Below are 15,929 nucleotides of genomic sequence, written 5' to 3'. Positions count from 1 at the left end.
ATAAACAACAGTTGGTGAAAATTAAATAATTTAAATAGTTTTAAATTTTTATTAATTTCTCTCATGAAATAAGTCTTTTACAGATATCAATTACGCATGTTAATTGATTAAGTTTATAGATTACTTAAAAAGTTTAGAGAAAACACCTGTTGCATCATTTAGACTAATTTTGTATTAATAGAAGTGTATGCTTCTTCTTGAATCTAAAAAGGATTTTAGGCTTTTTTTTTAAATCGAAAGATTGAACTTTCAGACTGCATTACAATTTTTATAAATAAATGTGTCTCGAGCTTTTTATATCTTCTCAACTATAGCCAAAAAAGAGCTTTTTCTAAACTTCATGACACGATATCTGATGTGATAAGATAAACTCTGTGGCCACATTTGGATTCAGCGCTGTTTAGTCTGTGGTCTCAGGGTTAAAAATTCATTGGTCTGTGTAATTATAGGTCCCAGAGTTCTAATCCAGGGTCCAGTTGCTTGAAACCATATGAAATATTTCAACTAAAATCATTAGAGCCAGAGCAGGAACCGGTTGAACACAGGGCAGAGTTTTAAAAAATGTCTTGTCTCGCTTATTAGAAAGGTATCTTCGGGTACACGTGGCGACTGTGGTTTAATATCTAAATTAGCGGGATGAGAATGTCGGTTAAAAGATGAACGAAAAAGTATACTATTCGGGATAGGCTCGGTACTGTTGCCCTACAGGAGTGACTGAGTTATAAATGAGTTGGTGTCAAGTGTAAGTGATGCGGGATGGATATAGGATTTTGGGACCTCACCCATTCATATACCTTGAATTAGTTAGTAGGATGTTGTTCTCTATGAGTGTGTCGATGAATAAGAAGTATACTCGATTAAATGGTGATGTATAAAAGATACAAATGATACCGTTGAATATTGTCCGGATATGTTAAGGGTTCACTCTGCTCATACCAGATTAACCACGATGTGTTCACAGTGAGTAAATAAAAGTTTTCGGCTTATATGTTTGATTCGTAATTCGATCTACCGAATATGTTGTCGACTCAACACATTCTATGTACATTGTTGTAAACAGAAGTGACGTAGAGAACAATGGTCAGAGATTATATAGCACAAGTATTTGTGCAAGGATCGGCTGAATCATGTATAAAAATTGCCAGCGGTGTCTTAAAAGCTTTCTGATCATAGCTTATGTATTGTTTCTGCATAATTAGTTGTATATAATATGTTCCAGCTTGAAATTATATCGTGAATTGTCTCTAGTAATTCAATTGATCTGGACAAGGTCCAAATAGATTGGAAAACTTCCGATCATTAATTAGTTAGTTAAGTTCATTTCACAAATCACAGGTCGTGACATTTGTACGGCCACAACATGTATGTAGCGGTGCCCCACTAAAAATGAGAAACTATCGAAACGAAACACCATATGCCACTGATGGTTTGAAACATTAACTATTATGAGGATTTTACGAAAATATTCAGATAGTTTATGAATAAAACTGATCAACATAGGTGAGTTTTAACTTGATGTGATCTTAAGACATTATTTGTATCGATCGATCACTTTAGGGAAAAGAAGACTGAAATAAGAGGAGAAACATTTATTTGGCTATACGGGAAAAAAGTGATAGATATATTAACTAAGTACTATTTCAACGACCTGATATATCCAATGCAAGTAGACGTAGAAAGACGTAGAGAGAATAAACGTGTTTCTTCGTATAAACGTATGTTAGAATTAGAAGCTGGATGTGATGAAATTGTACTAATCAACATGATTCTATCTTCGAGGTGGCATTATCTAAACAATTCTATTTCGTCTTTGAAATCCCCTAAGAATATCTTTCAAAAGTTTCCCAACATTCCTTTTATTTAACAAGTTGTTTCAATTCATTCATATTTTCTTCTTTATCTCAATTAAGGGTTAATATTTTACATCCTTTCGCAGACTGTTTATGTGATGTTATTCTTCGAAAGTCCTTTCGTTTAGTTTCACAATGTTCACCGAATAAAAAGAAATTTCAGGATAAAGAAAGACATAGACGTACGTAAATGTATTTTTTTTATTTTATACATTTTTAACACGCAGACGCTAAAGTTGTTTTTCTATTTTGTGTAATTTCATCTCAGCATCTTTGTTGTTTAATGTACAAAGATTGTTGTTATTTTGTCGTCGTCGACGACGTTCAACGGGATGTATTGGTTTGAATTTTTACACGTGAAGGGAAGAAAGAAATAAGGAAGGGAACTTTTACTTTGGGGGAGGTTGGTTGAAAGGGGGATTGACTGGCTGGCCGAATGACTCTGGAGAATGTCTGTGTGTGTACATCATTATTTACAATGTACATAGAAAATGTTCGTTTTAAGGTGGTTGATGATTTTTGAAGCATCAGAATGTTTCGTTAATAAATCATCTGTTAGAATGATTATGATTGTGTGACGTTATCACACATACAGTAACATACAAGTAGACACACACGTTTACTTACATACAAAAGTGTGTTTTGTTAGTTGTTTGTAGTGTTGGCAAATGTTGTTATTTGTTGATGTTTTTTTTTTTTTGTCGAGCATTTTAAAATTTTGACGAAAACTTTCATTTTTTAATAGAAAATAGAACTTATTAATTCAGTTCAAAACTTTATTATGATTTCATTGGTTGTTTAGTTTTCAAAAGATCATTTGCCACTACTATAGATTCCAGTTCAATTGAATGCTGAAAGTATCACTTAACTTCATAAACCGGTTCGGCCGTATATGATATAGTACACCTTGTTACCTTGATCTATGCTGAGGACAATTCGCCAAATCTACAGAATGAAAAATGTAAATGAGAAGGATGTACTTAGAGAGAGCTCTAAGCTACCTCAGCATTTATTAATGTCTTAGGGTACCGATTTCGAATCCGCATACGATTAAAGCAGCACAATATTATTAAAACCCACAAGTAAAAATGTAAAGCGAATGGTAAAGGAAGTGTTTTCTGGAGCACGAAGGAGGAAGTTTAAGAAGCTGGTTCAGCAAATCTTAATGAGTTAATTCGACTACGCTCCAAAGAAAAGTGTGTATTATTTCTCAATATCTGACGGAAAAATGGTCAGAGCCGATACAGACTGTCGATAGTTTTAACGTGAGCACCAGCCGTGTCGGCCTTATCTCATGGTGGTCTTTTTCATCCACAGGGTAGACTTGAGAACGGTCTACCATCGCCCCTTTGTCTTCAATGAAGACTCAGGTGGCAATTTTTGCACATTGGCTATGACCGATACCATGCGCAAGTACTTTGCTGAAGTACTCGAGCTATCTAATCTCTTGCCAAAGTAGTCACGTTGTAAAACAACCACACTACTATGGCTCTGTTGATTCGGCAACAGCACCTAGAGACGTAACCGGTGGACCGAAGTACGATCCATCAATAAGCCGTAGACATCGTTCTTACTCACAGTGACACGCTGTGGCAAGTCTGATATGAACAGAGTAAACTCTGAACAAGGAAGGAAAATTAATCGGTATCTCTTGTATATGATATCTTTCATCCATCATCATTCAACCCAGCACACATCTCATTATCCGACACATTCATAGAGAAAAACATACGACACAATCATTTAGGTATACGGGTGGGGTAAGGCCCGTATACCTCTACATTTATTCTGTATCATATACAATTGACACCAACTCATTTCCAACGCTTAGTCCCACAGTCACTCCTCTGTGGGGTATCTGTTGATTTTCGGCAACAGCACCGAACTCTTATCCCGAAATATTGACTATTATCATGCATTAGTCTTTTAACCGCCACATATACTCTTCCCGCGAATTTGGGTTCAACCAACAGCCACTACGTGGATCCCGAAGGAACCTCAACCAACTGACCAGCCAGGACATAGTCCTGCGGGCAACTGACCACCCGTAGTACCAGATTATGCGGTGCTCTGGTCAGACCTCTGGCAATCTATGTAGGGACTAAGCCAATCGGTAGACTGAAACAACCAATTTTTCAGTCCCGGTCAGACTGGAGGTATTGGGCCCTCTTTATACCCCGGGATTGCAATAACACCAAGGCGGAGGTCTTCGCCAAGGTAAAATGCCCCCGGGGGGGGGGGGTCAGAGCCGATACAGTCTTCTAATACGCAGACGAAGCCAAGCCGTAGCTGAATCGAAAGTATTCCAAGTCAAAATCCAAAATTCATTATTTCGAATACTGCGGATTTCAGTTGAACAACTTGGTGGATATGTAATGGTGTTGGCACTTTATGTAGCAAGCCGTGCGACTAAAATTGATGACAGAATCCTGCGGATATCATTAAGTTAAACATCAACCGTTTTAAGTTTTTCAAACTGCAACTATAATATCGAGCCGCTTTGCTTTCTACAAAAGTTATCGGAATACAAAAGAAGATAAATACATTGTTCTCCCTCTCTGTTATTGTCTACTCATTGTTGAGGGAGGATTTGTAATGTAAAGTGATTGCTATGTAAACGATCTGATTGATCAGATAGCTTTTATAAGAGTTATCAGAATGCGAATTAGGATAAATACATTATTATCCTCTTCTGTCATTGCTTTTGGAAAATTGGAACTGCGAAGTGATTGATATTTAAGCATCTATCAAACCTATTGAATGAGCATATCAGAAATCATATAGTAATTGTTTCCATTAAATATCTTAGACAAATATTTTATAATATTGGATCAAAGAATTGATTATCGATTAACATATTAAAGAATTTTCAACTAAAGGATAGCAAAACTGGAGCTTTTGTATCTTTTTCTCGGATTTACTGTGAAACACAACCCCTACCTCTTAGTATATTGCATCTGAATTATTTAACATCAATATTTGAAAGCCACTGATTCTGATTGGAGTCTTAAATAATAAGTGGCCTCCGGTAGGTTAGTGGTTAGTGTTCTAATCTGGTAGACCGGAGGTAGTGGGTTCGATTCCCACCTTAGACACTGGTTAAGGAGCAGGCCCGATAGAGGCGTAGGTGTATTTCTTCTTCTTTCAAACTAACTAGCTAACTAAGCTGAAAAACTTATATCGTTAGAAAGACTATAGAGAAGCTTAAACTTCTCGTTAAAAAGATTACTGTTATACTCAAAGCATTGTTTCACTAGTGACCCACTTTCATCCCGAAAACGCTAAGCTGCTCTATTGTAAAACATATTTCAAAAGAAGAGAAGCTTTCAAGAAAAATAATAACATTAAGAAGGAGATCTTAAGCCTTATTTGTTTAGATTAAATATTGATTGTTTACATAGTTTAAAACATATTTTCTTAAACAAATTAACAACACTTACAAAATCATATGTGTAAAACATTAGAAAAATTGTTTTGAAAACACAGCTTCAACGAAAAACAGGACCATTTTCTTTTAACACTCTCTCGCTCACTAAATTTTTCAACACTCTCAATAACAGGATAAAAACCAACATTGCATGTACATATGTATATGTAAAAAGAGTGTCTGTCTGTCTGTCTGTGTGTAAAGAATATAAAGCACACAGCTGAGTTGATAGAATTGAAACAACTGGCAGCAGCAGTCATTAGCAGTGGCAGCATCCAAGTTCGAATTTGAAAAAGACCAGTAGCAAACATTTAACGAATTTCATTGACGACGGTTGTGTGCAGTGTTGTAAGAAGCTTTTGAAAAAAAATATATATATATATTTGGATGAATAGAAACCAAAAGAAGCAAAAAAAGGAATATATAGAAGAAAACCATCTAGAAAGTCCTCATTTAAAAATTAAGAGGAAATTAAATATTTATTAAAAGAAAATTAAAGTAAATTTTTATAAAATTTCTTTAAAGAAAAGTTTTAATTGAAAGTGTTAAAACGTTTAATACTTAAAGTATTACAAAAATATATATAAATAAATAATAGAAAAAAATCTATAAAGAAAAAAATAACAAAATCTCAAAAAGGTGAAAATTGTGTGTGTGAAAAAAGTGTATATACTTTTAGGAAAAACTATAGATGTAACGCGCAGGGAAACTAGAATAAAAAAAAAATATATGAAAATAAAACATAAATATACAAATTTAAAAAGTAAATTTATAAAATTTTCCTGCTGGCAAAAACAAATTTAATAATTGCATTAAAAACAAAACAACTTTTTTCTAGTTTTGTGCATTTTTCAAGAGTTGTTAATAATAAAATAATTAAAAATTAAGGCGTGGTAATTTATGCAACTGTTTTCTTTTTTTTTTTGTTGCTCTTACTGTTGTTGGCCTCTTAAACAAAATAAAACTTTGGATGGGATTCTTTTTTTGTTGTTTTACGATATAGAAGGAAATAGGAAAAGGATGTAAAGGATGCAGATGAAGTGAAAACAGCAGCAATAAATGAAGCAAATAAACTAAAAAAATAACAGTTTAAAACTCCTTTATAATATAACTTTTACTTATGTGCGTGTAGATACACATACATATAAACATATTTAGAAACTTTTAAATGTTTAAGTGTCTGTATGTTTGCTATAGATGTGTAAGTGTGTGTGTTTGCTTGCATGTATTAGTCGAATCGAATTCTAAAGGTGGAGTATGAGTTTTCGTTAAGTTCTGTTCAGATATCGTGGTATTTGGAAAATTAATTTGACAGTTGCTTATAAAAGGATGCTGTTTGGCTCTCCCTTGTTTTCTCTCTTACTCTCTCTTTCTCGTAACTTAACGAAGAAGAAAACAAGTGTTGACACCTACACGAATGTAAACTTCGAATTTTTATTTGTATGCAAGTGTTTGTGTATATGAAAGTGAGTTGAGATGCTACTGACGCAAATATCAAAATGAAATGTATTGACAAAAAAAAGTCAGCTACCAGCCAAGTTAGTGTTTACATTAAACAAATCATAATAATTCCAAATACTCTTTCTTATATACCAACTATTTATGAATGAATGAATGCAAATCTATAAAAAAGCAATTTTACCCTACAAAAGGCGTTTTGCAATCCTAGTCGACTTTAAAGTTGAAAATTCATAAGTTTTTTTTTTGTTGAAAATTTAAACCAATTTATAAAAAATTATTATATATTATTATCGATTTCTGTAGTGATTACCATCACTGTTTGTCTATAGTTTCGGCTGTTAGCATCCAGCTGTGTTGTTGTTGTTTTTGTTAATTTTGCAACCAAAATTCCAAAATAAATAACAACAACAGTAAATAGCGAAAAATAGCAAAAAAACTCAGCAACGAAAAATATTATCATTGCAATTGCTAACGAACGACGTGCAGTTGAGAGTATAGAGCACAAATAGCAGCATCAGCAAGTATGGCAGCATCAAAAATCACGATGTCAGTGCATAGCATACTTTAAGGCGTTACACAAGAATATTTTACCTAGATATTTTTTAGGAGAAAGTGAAAATTTAACCTTTTTTTGATGTCTACACAAATGTTTCAAAAAATATATAAATTTAGATAAGAAATAAAATTGCAAACAAATAAAAACATAAAATTCTTAAAATAATCAAATAATAATGTTACTTAAAATTTAAATGAAGAAAAATTTAACTTAAAAACTTCTACGTCATAAGGCAATAGTGGGTGTGCCATGCAAAAAACACAATTTAAAAAGTAAAACTTTTAATTCTTAAACAAAAAAAAAAAACAAAATTATTAAACAAATTAAAAAAATCATAAATTCAACAAAATGTATCTATTTCTTAAAAAAAAACAACAAATAAATTTTAATTAAAAATAAAAAAAATTCTCGACAGGATATATTAAACGAAAGTAAAACATATTAATAAAACCACACACACATACTCTAACTTTAAAACATACAGACACATAAAATAGTACGTGACAAAGAGAATTTTAAATAAGAAGAACACCAGAAAAAAACGAAAACTAAAAACGAGAGAATAACTCAAAACAACTAGAAAAGAAAGCGAGAGCTGATTAACAAAGCAGTTTAAAAAAGCAAAAGGAAGAGAATAGAATAGATAAAAAAACATACGTAAATTTCGAATTCGTATTTTTGAAAATTTCGAATAACAAGTGTATAAACAAACACTGACATTTTTAGCACGTTTGAAAATAAACAACATAACAGCAACAACAACAACAACAGCGATAATAAGAAAAAAATCATCATCATCATTATTTTTGACAACCTACTAAAAAAAATACACATACACAAGAAACCTACTGGAAACTAGAGTATTTGGAGCAAACAATCCCTCTAAAAACAATTTAACTCTACTGTATACAACAAGTATTCATTCCAATAAACATACATTTAAACACACTTATACAATTGCACTTATAAATAAAAAATAAATAAATTTAAAAGGAACTAGTAAAAAGAAACAAAAAATACATACTCTTTTACACACACAAACACCACAATTTTTCCTAGTTAAAGTTTTTAAATTATTAAGGTGAATATTAAATTAAAAAGGTTAACTCCTTGGAGTCCTTCAAGCAGCAACTAAAATTACAACATAAAATAACAACAAAAATATCAACACTTTAACATATTATAAGAAAAACTAAATAACTTCAAGCCAAACCAACACAGACAGCAGCAAATTTATTACAAGCTTAAGCAAAAACAAAAGTTCTTTATAACATCTCCTGTAACCGAAAGGATTTTTGTTTTGAATAAAACGACAAATCATTATTATCATCATCGTTAAACGACAACTTTCCTAACAGCAAAAAACACACACAAAATGGGTAACAAGGAAAGTGTTGATGCTGCTGCTAAATTGAATGCTGAAAACTGGGGACATGAGGTATGTAAATTGCAAACAGACAGGATCATCAACTGCTAACTACTACTACTAATATGTAACTTACAAGCATTTAATATTCAATCAAATGCAATAAATTGCATTGCCTTTAAGGAAGAATTTTTTATGGATATTTTTTAATTTATTTTTTTTAACCTAAATATAAATTAATATATTTTGTATAAACATGATCTAAAAGTAGTTGTATGTAGGGAACAATGGGTTTGCCTTGTCAAAAGTTTCAGAGTCCACATAAATTTCAAAACTTTTTTTTTACATAGAGAGGAAAAACAGTATAAAATTTGAGTTTACCACACTTAGATTTTGAAAACGAATTATTGCAATTTTGATAACGTTGTGTTTTCGTACGTATATATGTTAGTATATCCCGCATTGCACTTTTTTGAAGCATTTAGAGATATTTCTACATGAAATTCGTAAAAAGGCTATTCCATGGGACACTCTAATATACATACTTTGACAACGGACGTTTTTAAAAAATTATAAACACTTTGGTGTCAAGTACCAGGCGAGTATAATTTACAAACCTTTTTTTACCTCGGTGGACCCTTCATGAGAGACATTTTGGTACTATTTCGCTTTTCAAAAAGTACTTTTTGTAATTACTATGTATAATATAAACCTAGAAACATAAAATTTATCATATAAAGCCTGTATTAGGAGAAAATCTATAAAATGAGACTCTTCCTACTTTTTCGTTCTTCAAAAGGAACTTTTTAAATTTTCTGTAATATTAAATCTTTTATGGGTTCCCACATAAAAGGATACTTTTTAATAATTTTTCGTTCTACAAAAGGTGCTTTTTGAAATTTCTATAATATTGATTCTAGATACATGTTATTAAGAATGTAGAACCCTAATGATGAATTTTTGGTACTTTTTCTATGATTAAAAAGTACTTTTTGAATTTTCTATAATAATGAACTTATAAGTATGAAATTATCTACATGTAGAGCTCGTATTAGATGAGAACCCCAAAAAAGGACCTTTTGGTAATTATTCGTACTTTAAAAGGCAAATCTTTAGTTTTCAATTATATTGAACTTAGAAACATAAAATTAAGCATTTAAAGTCTATATTTAGTGAGAACCTATAAAAATGGACTTTGTGAACTTTTTTATACTTCAAAAGGAAATAGAAACATAAAATTACGTTTGTAAAGCCCGAAATATATACATGATAACATATAAAAGAGATTTTTTCTATAACAATGAATCTAGAAACATGTAAATAAACATGTGGTGCCCGATGATAACTTTTAAAATTAAACATTTTGGTAGTTTTTCAATATTTAATTGATACTTTTTTTAATAATAAATATAAAACATTATATATAAATAAACAGGCAGATTCCTGATTGAATAAAAATCTTTAAAAGTGAACTTTCTACTTTTCGCTTTGCACTGATATATCATTTTGTTATAAAATTATTTTCTTTGTTTGTGTTACAATGGTGAATATCAGATGAGATTCACATCTCAGATCAAAATCCTTTAAAATGATATTGCTTATATCGGATGTATACTGTAGGAGTAAAAGGATTTCTTCCTTATTTAGTAAACATTTTAACAAAATTGAACTGTTTTAAAATTACTTCAGAATTCAGAGAAGGACATCAGCTGATAACATTTACTATATTGGGAAGTATATAATGGGTTTGTGTTTGTAAAAAATACGTTTTTTGACTTATTTTAAGGATGTGTAAAATATGTAACAATTAAGTATTTTTAATGGTTTTACTAGAAACTTTATCAAGTTCTAATTTCGAACATCTTTTTCTTGTAACTATGAACGTTTTTTTCAATTATAAAAGTAATAACAATTTATAATAAATTCTAATATGTTATTACTTTTCATGTATGTATCCCATGAGTAAAATTGACGAAAATTCAATTTTTCTATGAAACATTTTCTATTTATTTTGGTTAAAACTAAATTTTTATTTTTATAGCAAAATAAAAAAATTAAATAAAATTTTCTTAAAAAAACTAAGTACTTAATTGTGATGAGTTTAATAACACAGTGATACAAAAGTGAAGAAAAATAAAATATGGGGGTTCTCATATAGCTATTCCATTTCGTTATAGTCCATAGAGTACGAACATATTTTTAATTTTCGCCTATCACTTCGTTAACTTGCTTTTTTAAAGCAATAGATTGAAAAAGAGCCATTTTTTTTAGATTAAAGACAACACTTGTATCCTTACAACAGATCCTTATCCTTATATCAGATCCTTATCCTTATATTAGATTTGAAAATCGATTAAAAATTAACGAACTTATGAGTTTCCAAATTTAAAATCTAAAAAATTTATATTTTTCAAACCTTTTTTTCTCTTAATATCCTTTTAGATATTTAAATCAGAACATGTTTTTTTTTATTATATAAAACATAGTGTATACTTTGCTGATTAAGATGACCTTTAGCTGCCATTTTGTTTTTCAGTACTTGTATTTCAATATTAGTAAATTAGCAAAGAGGATCACAGAACAGAGGGCGAAGTCGACTTAAAATTGTCGGCGGCTGCGGCGGCTGAGCCAAAAACATTCGGCGGCGGCTAAACCGGTCGACTTCGACCTCTGTCACAGAACCTATATCTATTTTTATAGATTTAATTTATTAATTAGTTCCTATCCTATCCTATTCCTATCTTATCTTCCTTAGTCATGGTAAGAAATAGAGATAAATGAATAATCAGCAGTATATGGGAACAAATGCCAATGCTATGTTCTGTCAGCGAATCACGTGATTCGGTTGATTCTGTCATTTTATTTTTAATATCATTAATTTTTCAGTAGAGCCATATTTGCCTTTAGAACTTTTCTTAAAGTATGAAGTTCCATTTTCTTCATCAAAGCTACTCGATTTATAAGAGAAGAAAAACTATATAATAGAGTTCAAACTTAAGTTTTTAGGTCGACATATTACTCTTTAAAGATTTAAAACCAGATATCTCAAAATTTTTAACAAATTCTTATTTCAAGTTTGGATATAATAGAGGATAAACTTTTGTTTTGAAGATACAAATTGGATTTCAGGTGATATAAAAGATTTTATAATGTCTCAAATATGACCAAAATCGGGTTCTCACGATATCTCAAAGCTTAAAATAAATCCTGTGTCAAAATTCGGATTCAGAGCAGTTTAATCATTTATCTTCTTTTCTTTGTATAAATAAAAATAGAAGATTTCTTGTCATATAAATCATTTATTGGGGTCTAATAGGAAATTGTATTCATTATTGGAAATTAAAGAAAATTTTAAAATCTTCCAAATCAAAACAAGTCTTTTGATTCGTTGTTTTCTTTATTGATTTAAAAATTCGCATAAATTTAAAATTAGGTCAATGTTCTCTCATTTGCGTTCAAACATTCACCTAACTTATTGTATTTCACCTTTCTATAAACAAAACCGAAAATATTAGATTTATTAGAAAAATATCAACTTATTCTCCCTAGAGACTAAGCAAATAGATCTAAAAAAATAATTTATTATTTTGGTATTAAAATTTTATTAGCATCTGTTACTATAATACGCTCTCTCTATCTCTCTCTTTTTGTATGACTGTAGATGTATTATTTTTAAGATGAAATACTTTTCTCAGAGGTAGTGGGTGCTAATACGAAAGTATGAGTAGTAATTCCCCAATGTGGGCGAAAAAAAGAAAACATATTTATGCTACATAGATTAGCATCGTTGGAAGCATGATCGTGAGCTTTAAGACTTTTTTTTTTTTTTGATAAACGTCATGTTACCACTAACAGATGCTGGCCGGCTGACGTCGTTATTCTTGGCAGCTTTTGATGAGGTTTTTCACACCATATGCCACTAATACGACAGACTGCAAGTTTGTTTTGATTTTATGATTTCAGTTGATCGTAGCAAGTGTGCCTGCCTACCCGCTAAACTCACTCTGTAAATACTATATTGTGTGTTTGTGTTAATATTACAAAGAAATAAACAAAACAAAAAAACATAGATATTTTTCATTTAACTTGAAAATCTCAAGAGAGTGTAATATTTGTGTACGAGTAGAAAATTTTAAATTATTTAAAAATAAACTCAAATTTTGAATCGTGCCTTTCTTTTTTTTTTGTATTTGGCGTAATTGTATGTTATTGTTGATTTTTTTTATTTTGTTAATTTGATTTTGGAATGATTTATAGTGAAATTAAAGTTGCCTTAATGTCTCGTAATAATCTAAAAAAAGCAAAAATAATACTAGTAATACAATAATGAAATCATAATTATTTTAGTTAAAATGTGTGTATGTTTAAGTTAAATTTTCTTAGTTTTCCGATACCAAACACTAATTTTAGTTTCTACACAATGTTAAAGAATACGCACGGTATTCAATCAAAAGTGTTTTTAATGAAATTTAGAAAAGTCTTAATTAATTATCTTTAACTTTTTTAAATAAAAAATTGTAAATGAGAACGAGTGCAATTTTACATCAACAACAACAACCAAAACAAACCCATTTTTATTGTCAACCTACTTGCAACTGCAGACATCTGATTACAGTGGTACAAAATTATAAAAAATTTAAAAAGAATAAAATTATAAAATAAAACAGTTTTCTATTTGTTATTTTGTTATTTTTTTTCTGCAAATAAAACCAATATTTAAAGTGAAACAAAGTTGTAAAAAGTTTTTGAGTTATATTTTTTTAAATTTTTTACCACTCAATTATTATTTAGTTTATAAAATTGAATTTGTGTGGTTGTAATTTGTTTGCTGTTTGTTGGCGGTTGCAAATATGCTACCAATAGTTAGTTGTTTCATTGAAAATTGTTTATCTTAAGACTTCGCATGCATTTGTGAATGAAAGTGTTGAAAACAAAAGTTAAATTAAACTCAATTATCACTTGTTTAAGAAATAAACAAAAAAAAAAGTAAATAAATATCGAATATAACTAATAGATGAAAATCAAAACAAATGTAAATACATTAGAAATTTACCATATAAAGACACTTTGGCAAAGAAACAAAATTACGTGGGCTAAACAACAAATTTTGCTAAAAAACATAAAATGTTATATTTAACATGTAAGAGTGTTATATTCGGCATTGCCGAATCTCATATACCCACCATCAAACCATATGCCTTAAAAGTAATGCTCCTCTATAAACATCAGGGTGATATTACTCATCAAATTAACTGAAGAGGACCTTTAATGAGAGATAGGGTTAATAATTGAACGTTTTACATAAATATTTTTTATACCATACAAAACATCTTTACATCGAATATCACTTCCCGATACTTTCCGCATGAAATTCTAAAGGAAGATTTACGTTCCTATAAACGTTTCTTATATAAAATTTCATAACTGTTTACGTATTTTTAAGTCAGCAAAGATAATTTAAAGTAATTTTCTTATGGACCGATCCTCAATACATTTTGTAAAAAGGTTTTAACTCGTATAAAATATATGTGTTCCGGATTTCATCACTTTTCTGTATTCTGTATTTTTAAGCCAGTAATAATCGTTTAAGTAATTTTTTGAAGGGCACCTTATATGGAGTGTAGGGTCAATTATGGACCGATCCACATTAAGTTCGATAGAGAGATTGAAACTTATGTGTGTCGCATTTCATCACTATACTTGTATTTTTAAGCCAGTAATTTTCTGAAAGGGGCCTTATATGGGGGGTAGGGTCAATTATGAACCGATCCTCATAAACTTTGGTAGGGAGATTTTGAATCATATGAAACTTTATGTCGAATTTCATCGCTATATTCTTACTTATGAAACAGATATGCCGATTAAAGCTGTTTTTCGTGGGTCCACTTGTAGGGGGGCTATTCGAAAACGTAGACCGATATTGCCCATTTTCAACATAAATGCTTTATTATGATAACTAAATTACATTTTATTATTGTAAAGGCCTTAGGGTATTATATGATCGGCCTCGCCCGACTATATTTTCTTACTTGTTTATTATTTCAAAAGGCCTTTTGGGTTTCTCTCTTCAATTTTTTTTATTCATCCCTCCTTAAGTCAAATGGTTCCGCGTTCGTTAGGTTATTTACCTCGAATTCCCTTTTCTTAAAAGCTATTACATATGCTCCTTCTTTGCCGACTACTCATATGATGTAAACCTTATATTTGAGAGAATATTGGGTAAGAGTATTTTTACAATTTAATACGTCTTCAAACTTAACATTAACATCAAATATCGATCTAATTGCCTTTCGGCTATCGGCAAATATATATAGACCTGTGGGCGCCATGTTTACTCTTATCCAATTTATGTATTCTTCAATAAAGAACATCATACTCACATCATCTTCAATAAAGAACATCATACTCACTTAAATTTCTGAGAAATTTACTACAATTATATCCATAATTATTTAATAAATTATATTATCAATGTATATTTATTATATTTGTTAATACATATTTTTTTTAATTTACAATTTCAGCGTGGCAGTCGTTATCACGGCTATCGTCACAATCAACGTTCCCAGTCCCTAAATCGTGGTCAAACTCTTTCTCAGGCGGACGTTACGGGGATGTGGTGACATCGGGGTGCATCAGGTAAAGGTTGCTATCGGCTTTTTTCCAATTCCAAATTGTCATTTGAATAATATTTGATATCGTTTACTAAACAATTTTATCTTTTTATTTCCTCACAAATAATTTTAGCTCAATCCAGCAGTGGCTGTACTAGCTGTGCCATGGGTAATAAGTTGAGCTGCTCGTGCGCACCATTGATGCGTAAAGGGTATCGTTACGAAGATTCTCCATGGCAAAGTTCAAGACGTCGTGATGGACATTTATTAAGGTTGTTAAAAATATTTACATAAGTTTATAGTTAAAAGTTTCTATGAATATTTTCCTTAGTTAATGTACAATAATACTAAATATTTTAGGCGAAATGATGACAAAAAATAAAAACTTTGATTACATTTTGTTTCAGTTCTAGTTCAGTTCTAGTTCAGTTCTAGTTCAGTTCTAGTTCAGTTCTAGTTTAGTTCAGTTCTAGTTCAGTTCTAGTTTAGTTCAGTTCTAGTTCAGTCCTAGTTCTGTTCTAGTTCAGTTCTAGTTAAGTTCTAGTTAGGTTCTAGTTAAGTTCTAGTTCAGTTCTAGTTCAGTTCTAGTTCAGTTCTAGTTCAGTTCTAGTTCAGTTCTAGTTCAGTTCTAGTTCAGTTCTAGTTCAGTTCTAGT

General features: G+C 30.5%; 1 protein-coding gene across 17 annotated transcripts; it reads left to right on the top strand.

The window, feature by feature from the left end:
• The first annotated feature begins 5,609 nt into the window (after positions 1 to 5,609).
• LOC111690720 lies at positions 5,610 to 15,652 on the top strand. Of its 17 annotated transcripts, none has more exons than XM_046952206.1 (4): positions 5,610 to 5,625; positions 8,376 to 8,732; positions 15,185 to 15,305; positions 15,408 to 15,652. In XM_046952206.1, exons 2-3 carry the CDS (start codon positions 8,670 to 8,672, stop codon positions 15,281 to 15,283), a joined length of 162 nt encoding a protein of 53 aa, XP_046808162.1. In that variant the 5' UTR covers positions 5,610 to 5,625; positions 8,376 to 8,669; the 3' UTR covers positions 15,284 to 15,305; positions 15,408 to 15,652. The 17 variants fall into 17 exon arrangements, with proteins under 17 accessions (XP_046808162.1, XP_046808156.1, XP_046808165.1 ...); XM_046952200.1 differs by lacking the exon at positions 5,610 to 5,625 and adding an exon at positions 5,648 to 5,775 and having other exon boundaries at positions 7,779 to 8,732; XM_046952209.1 differs by lacking the exon at positions 5,610 to 5,625 and adding an exon at positions 5,655 to 5,775 and having other exon boundaries at positions 8,396 to 8,732.
• The last annotated feature ends 277 nt before the right edge of the window (positions 15,653 to 15,929 follow it).

The sequence above is a fragment of the Lucilia cuprina genome, chromosome 5, assembly GCF_022045245.1.
Source record: "Lucilia cuprina isolate Lc7/37 chromosome 5, ASM2204524v1, whole genome shotgun sequence".
In the NCBI taxonomy this organism is placed as follows: domain Eukaryota; kingdom Metazoa; phylum Arthropoda; class Insecta; order Diptera; family Calliphoridae; genus Lucilia; species Lucilia cuprina.
This window is presented reverse-complemented; position numbering and strand designations above follow the sequence as displayed.

Coding starts and splice junctions, on each gene's coding strand:
- LOC111690720 (XM_046952206.1), top strand. CDS start 8,670: ATGGGTAACAAGGAAAGTGTTGATGCTGCTGCTAAATTGAATGCTGAA. Junction 8,733..15,184: donor CTGAAAACTGGGGACATGAG/GTATGTAAATTG, acceptor TTACAATTTCAG/CGTGGCAGTCGTTATCACGG.